This window comes from Astyanax mexicanus, chromosome 1, assembly GCF_023375975.1.
Source record: "Astyanax mexicanus isolate ESR-SI-001 chromosome 1, AstMex3_surface, whole genome shotgun sequence".
Taxonomy (NCBI): Eukaryota; Metazoa; Chordata; class Actinopteri; order Characiformes; family Acestrorhamphidae; genus Astyanax; species Astyanax mexicanus.
In genome coordinates, this window is record NC_064408.1 from 87390050 (window position 1) to 87397349 (window position 7300).

General features: G+C 36.6%; 1 protein-coding gene across 1 annotated transcript; it reads right to left on the bottom strand.

The window, feature by feature from the left end:
* Positions 1 to 162: 162 nt before the first annotated feature.
* Positions 163 to 7287, bottom strand: cgrrf1 (cell growth regulator with ring finger domain 1). Its single transcript, XM_007252933.4, has 6 exons — positions 6996 to 7287; positions 6351 to 6487; positions 5885 to 6062; positions 4899 to 5046; positions 3566 to 3673; positions 163 to 1942 (listed from the first exon to the last, which is right to left on the bottom strand). The coding sequence occupies exons 1-6, from the start codon at positions 7097 to 7099 to the stop codon at positions 1628 to 1630; spliced, it is 990 nt and encodes a 329-aa protein (XP_007252995.3). The 5' UTR covers positions 7100 to 7287; the 3' UTR covers positions 163 to 1627.
* Between the last annotated feature and the right edge of the window lie 13 nt (positions 7288 to 7300).

Consider the following 7300-nt stretch of genomic DNA (forward strand, 5'->3'; position numbering starts at 1 on the left):
GCATTAGAAGTGTTCCAGTCTGAACTGCTTTATGTAAATGAGGCAGAGGTTGGTAATTAATGTAAAATAAGATGTGAAAATACCTGCTTTTGTTTAGAAATTCACAAACGTATACAGTATATGAGCTCTGAGGAGGGAGAATAGAAAGGAAAATGTAGGCTGTTTAGCTAATTATAAACTCAGATCACAAGTTTTTATTTTATTCACTTGCGTTATGATGGGATTTACAAACATGTACAGCAGACAAAATGCTACATTTGCATATTCATGTTAAAAGTACTAGTTTAATGCATCCCAGCATTCCTGGATCTGAACACTGAAGTCTTTAAATGGATTTCTGTAGCACCTCATCTACAGCACATTCTCAGCAAGAAAACAAGCAGGAGCATTTTGCTCCAGTAGTTAGTAACACAAAATCCATATTTAAGCTACAACTGAAAACAAAGAATAAATATGAGATAAAAATCCATGTTTTCTTCATATTGAAAAAATCTCAATTTGAAACATGATTTTCTAAAAATGAAAAGTTAGTGCACAGCTGCCTTCATTGATACTCACGTTGTTCTCTATCACTACTCTAGATAGCTCCAGCACTAATTATAACTGCATTGTACTGATTAATGTCTGCCCATTTAAAAAATATTTTGATAACATTAAAATGCAGTGTAATTACAGTCCATGTCACAGGTGTAGCAAATTAGCCTCACCAAAAATATTAGGTTTTTACAAATACAAAAAAAAAAAAAGTTTACCTCTATAACATTTAATCAAAATGCTAATGAGGTCATATATACATAAATGACCAACACTGCTGATTGATTATTTAAATGGGCCAAAGTCTCTGAATCAGAGTCACAGATTCAAATATGAAATGCAAAAACACTGTTTGGTAAAATACAGCATAAACACAAAAAACCTAAACAAACAAAATCTGTGGAATGCTGGGTAATCATGCCACTTAAACAAGATGAAAAAGTGAAAGTAAAAGCATCTGTATACCCAAGGGTCTCATCAGCCAGCACAGACTGAACATTGACAGTGCAGGAGAACCACCCCTCTTCAGTCTGCATCTGTGTTTAAGCTGATTGGCTGAGCTGCTTGAAGCAGCAAGAAAGAAACTGTGAACAGTGAATTTTGTATTAATGTTCTGAAATCATTTTCAAAAAGAGTTAAGTTGTTCTCAACTGCATTTGCAATGTTCACCATTGTGCTCAATTCAAATAGATTAGAATGAGCTTTTAAGTATGTGGGTTAATTATCAGCTGAGTGTGAGTGGCAGACATGCTTAACAGGACATTTACTGTTGGGTTCATAGAAATTTGAGTTTTTGCACAGCAGGGTGGGGACATTATGGGCCGGGATGAATTGCCGGTTTGGCAAACGAGGGCGCTAGTTCTACATTTCACAGAAATTGTAAGACTTAGCAGTAATCCTTGTTTACAATTAAGTGAAAATGTCCTTGTGATGCTATATTTACTCTATTTAACATTACAGTTAATCTGACCCACTGTTTTTTTACTGTTGTAATTTGCCATACACAACAGGTACAGCAGATACAAATTAGGTTAAAGAGGAACTATCCCTTTAATACTCACCACTAATATTGATCATGTGATCGATATCTAACTCACTCCTCTGCAACATCCCCAGCTTGTGTCTGATTGGCCAGAGCAAAAGACTCTACAACAAATGCCCGGCAAATCGGGCAGTGCTGAAACCGTGCCACACATCCGTCGCACACACATGCGTGTCGACATGGTAAAAGCACTCTGTTCACAGGTGCGTTTTGACACACAACACAGTCCCTGCCTGGAGCACCTGTCTCCTCTTCCTCCTCCTCCTCTGGCTCCTCTCTCTCCTCCTCTGCTCTGGTAGACTGTGGAGGGTCTTCTACAGTGGAGGATCCGGGCTGCATGCTGCTATCAGCAGACATGTAAAGAGGCTGTAGGGAAAGACAGCAGACCGAGATCAGCTATATTGACCTTATTATACTGAAATAAAGCAATCATTTCTAAGAACATTTTCCTCCCAAATGTTGCTGAGTCAGGTTTAGTGTTTCTTTAGTTTTAGACTGGAGCCCAAGGGCGTAGGAGCAGGTTTGATATTGGAGGGGACACATTTGCCAATATGAACCCAAGCCCACCCTATAGTTTCTTAGAACAACATTTGTGGAAATTACTTTTAATCACAAATAATCATTTTTTTCTGTATTTTGTTTTTTATTAGTTAACAAGGTGATTTTACAACCTAAACATGTTACTCCACATTACATTTACTGTTGTAAGAAAAAATTATGCATATACATATACATACAAAAATGATCAGTTATCACCTAATATTTAAAATAATATAACAGATTTGGTTATTATTATTATTATTATTATTATTATTATTATTATTATAATCATGTATTGGCATGTCAATTCTGTTGTATATTTACATTTTCTCCACTCTTTAAAAAAAAAATCCTATGCTTTTTTCTACTGAGAGCTCTTCTAAAGATTTGTGTCTTTACGTTTCATAAAGGACATGTGGCCTTACTGTGAACCCTGTTCTTACATATTCTACTGAATATTAACACTGTTCTACATATTCTAGAGCTTCCTCTGCTTTAAAGGCACTTATTAAAGTAAGTGGTGGTATGATGTGTCTAATACACTGCTGGATATACATGATTAAACTCAGTAAACTCAGTAAATGACTGTTTATTAGCTGATAAGCTGGATCAGGTGGAAAACACAATTTTGGGGCAGTTTTTTTTTTGTTTTACACTGGAACTACACATTTAATGTAACAAGTGGTCAATGTTTTTTTGGTTTAACTTTGACTGCTTGTTAGCTACATAAGCTTTGTAGTTGCAATGTTTCTTTACTTTTAAAATGTAACTATGAAGCTAATTTAGTTAGCTTAGCAAACTAGTGGTCAACGTTTCTATAGTTTTACCATGGAGCCACAAAGCTAATGTAGTTTACTAGATACAAAGTAATGAATGTTTTCTTTATTTTTACATATTTAATGTGTAAGCTAATGGGCAATGTTTTTTTTTAGTTTTACTTTGAAGCTACAAAGCTAATGTAGCTAATAGGCAATCAACGTTTCTTTAGTTTTAGAATGAAAATAAAGCTAAACTTATTAGTTATAAAATAATTAGTTTAGTTAACTAGTGGTTAACATTTCTATAGTCTTACACTGGAGCCACAAAGCAAGGTTTCTTTAGTTTTACTTTAAAGCTACAAAGCTAATGTAGCTAACAAGCAGTCAATGTTTCTTTACTTTTAAACTAAAACTATTACTAGTGGCCAATTTTCAATAGCTTTACATTTACAAAGCTAATTTAGTTTTAAACTGAAGGTAAGCTAACTTAACTAACTAGAAGTCAAAGCTGACTACATTGGTGGAAAGGGTGGAAAATTGGTGATTTTTACACCATACTATCGCTTTAACAGTACATTATTAGTTACAGTCTGATAGGAATTCTGCCGAGACAAGGGGCTACAGGTCATGTGTGATTAAACTGATTAAAGCAGGGCAGCTGAAAGCTGAGCATTACAAGGTCAGACCTCACCTTTAAGTCGAACATGTTCCCCTGAGCGGTGAGTAGATACTGAAACAGAATCCTTGCAGACAATCTGTATTTATCATCAGGGATGTGAAGCACCGTTACACTGGAAACCTGCAGAACCAGAGAAGAGAGAGAAAGTGTCATGCTTCATTGTCACTGTTGTATAAAACTAAACTTGCATTTAAACTAGTTGCATTTAAATGTATATAAAATATTTCAGGTTTAACCTTTTATAACATTAATATCTATTAAGTTCTAAAAACATATGGTCTAATTATATGATATATATATATATTATAACTGGGTAATATTAATACCCAGAATAAAGTATAAATACCATGATATAATAACCATCTGTAATCCCATATATTTTATTATTATTTCAACTTACGTCAACTTATATATTATTTCAATTTATGTCAAGACATATCTTGGCAAAAGTACTGTAAATAGTTACAGTACATTACATTATTTAACATGAATTATAACTCTTGGGTCAGCAGAAGCGGTGCTAAATTCTTAGGCCAAATAAAACTTTGTTTCTAATGCAGTATTTTCACTATGTTCAGTCCTTGAACAGTCTGTTCTCTGCTTCTCTGTTCTGGTAAAACAAGCCAACACTTCTTGTGTACGCACAGCTTGTACTTACCAATACACATTTACACTCAGTCTGTCTGAACAATAATCTAATTTGCTTTCACTCTGTGTCTGTTGTTTTCTTTTTAAATGTTCTAAACCCACATGGCCTTGTGATTGCCCCCTAAACCTAGTAACTGGTTGGGCCACCCTTAGCAGCAACAACTGCAATCAAGAGTTTGCAGTAACTTGCAATGAGTCTTTCACAGCGCTGTGGAGGAATTTTGCTGCACTGTTCTTTACAAAATTATTGTAATTATGCCACATTGGATTTCCCAACATGAACCACCTTTGTTTTTCTTTAGCTATTCAGAGGTGGACTTGCTGGTGTGTTTTGGATCACTGTCCTGCTGCAGAACCCAAGTGGGTTTCAGCTTGAGGTCAGTGGCAGTAATCAGGCCTGGGTGTGGCTTGAGAAACTAAACTCAGGTATGATCAACCGCAGTTAAGTGAAGTTTTTTTGACTGGGACGGCAAACACTTTTTCACACAGGGCCATGTAGGTTTGGATTTTTTCTCCCTTAATAATAAAAACTTTTATTTAAAAACTGCATTTTGTGTTTACATGTGTTGTCTTCGACTAATATTTAAATTTGTTTGATGATTTGAAACATTTCAGAGTGACTACCGTGCAAAAAGATAGATAGATAGATAGATAGATAGATAGATAGATAGATAGATAGATAGATAGATGTTCTCACTATATTATATGTTTCTCTGTGCTCAGTGTTGGCCAGGGTCAGAACAGCTACTAACGGGTACCGGTCCCTTGGGAGCGGCCCAAAGTCGGTCACTCCAAGATCTGCTGGCAGCTCTGTGAAACACTCCTTTCGCTCCTCCTTCTGTAACCTGAGGCAATGGTTAAGGTACAAATCCATGGAGTTGGTTGTTTACTATTTATCTACAGCCCAGCATTGGGAGTTATTCAAATCACAGGTCCCTGCTAAAGTTTCTTAAAGCAACTGGAGCCATAGAAACACTTAATGTCTAATTTACCAAAATTATTTAAATGATTGCAACTAATATTTAACTATTTAACATATCATTAAACATTCCATGATTTAAATATGAGATAAACAAATACACAAAAAGCTTAAATTTATGTGAAGGAGATGTGTAGCATTGAATACATTACTGCAAGGCAGTGGTGGCCCAATGCCCATTCAGCTGGGTTATTAATGGCGGGGCTGTGGGTTTAATACTCAGGTTGGGGAAGCTCCCACCAATGGGCCACTGAGCAGTGCTCTTAAACCTCACTGCTCCCTGGGCACCGCAGTGAAGGCTACCCACCGGTCAGGGCATGTGTGATTACAATATCACTGTGTGTGCTAACTAGTGTGTATTTGTGGTTAAAGGTGGCAGTATTATATACACATGTATTATAAATGTGATTGTCTCCTGCAGACTGAATGAGCCAAAATGCTGTTGGCTGAAAGGGTGAGGCTAATCTGCTATAGGCAGGATGGGTGGGGCTAAACTACCGTAGACTGAACAAATGGCCCTAAACTGCTGTACACAGAATGGGCAGGTATATGTAAACATGCTGGTTTCTGTAACATTACAAAACAATGAATGACAAGATTTTTTCTTTCCCATGTTTGTACAGTGGGAGTGCATCCAGGTCTCCATGTGGTTAGAAAAATATGTTTTCTATGATACAGGCTCTTTAAGAAACCAGAGTGGATATTGGAAGGTCTGGCAGTGGAGGTAGTGAAGCTGCAGGGCCTGCTGGAACAGCTGTGGCGTGGAGAGAGCAGTGTCGTGCTGGTGTTTCTGCAGTGCAGCTTGAAGAACCTGAACTCCACAACCCCAATAACAACTCAGTACACACTCCTCCAGACAGTATGACTGAAGACTCACACCATCTAAAACACACAACACACAGCAACAATTTAACTGATAAACTCTGTGTTTAACAGAGTGGTATGCACAACAGGGCCACATCTCAAGACATCAGAACTGCCTAAAGGAACAGTTCAGAAAAAAAGAAGAAAAACATGAATGAAATTAATAATTGTTATGCCACATACTGTATCAACCAATTGACTTGTCAATGCTTAGTTTACTTATTAGTTAGACTTTTATTCTGACGGGATGTAGGTTGTGATTTGAAAATTAAACAAAATGACACAAATACGCCAGTGCTCACTTACCCAATAAAGTACCAGCTGTTGTACCCATTTCCAGTGAGAAGGGGTTGGTCACCTGCACCATCCTCTTCTCTGGGACGGGCAAAAATGACTCTGCTTCATCAGAGCTGCGTAGAATCACTGGCACATCAAAGCCGAACCTAGAGATGGAGCACATTGCAAAGTACTGCAGAGCCAGAAAACATCCCAGATTTTCAAAATAAATAATCATTTTTATTATTTATACAGTAATCTTGTCAGCCCGCTACTGTTTATTTATTTTTTTATTAATTATTCTTATAGCGTTTTACCATTTATTATTATTTATATAATAATAGTCTTACCAGCCCAATACCGCAGTGTTTGATTGTATTTATTTACTATGAAGTATATCACATAGTTGTGTTAAATCTTTTTTTTTTATTATTTATAAAATAGAAACTATAAAAAGTTCTATTTAAGAAATATATATGCCTTAATAGCTCAATATGAGTCTTATCAGTACTGTAGTAGTTTTTTTTATTATTTATAAAATTAGTCCTTACCAGCTCAGTACTGTATTTTATTTATTTTCTATAATTATTTATATAATACGAGTCTTACCAGTCCAGCACTGTGTTACTTTATTATTATTTATTTATATTATAATGTATACAACTACAGTCTTACCAGCCCAGCACCGCCGCTGCAGTGATGATAAAGCAGACTGAAATCACACTGATGTAGAAAACGGGGGAATACTCGTACAGTTTCACCAGAAACTCGGCGGCCATCCCCGCGCTGAAGCTCGCTCTGCTCTGAGGCGAGTGTGGAGATTTAAATGATAAAGTTTAAACTGTTTTAAAGCTGAGAAAAAAAGCTGAATATAGAGAACTCAGCGCTGTCACAACAAACCCACCCCACCACTCACACACATCCGCTTACTGCAGCTACGGCGGCCCGCGCGGTCAGACTTCAGACAGACTGAAAAACGC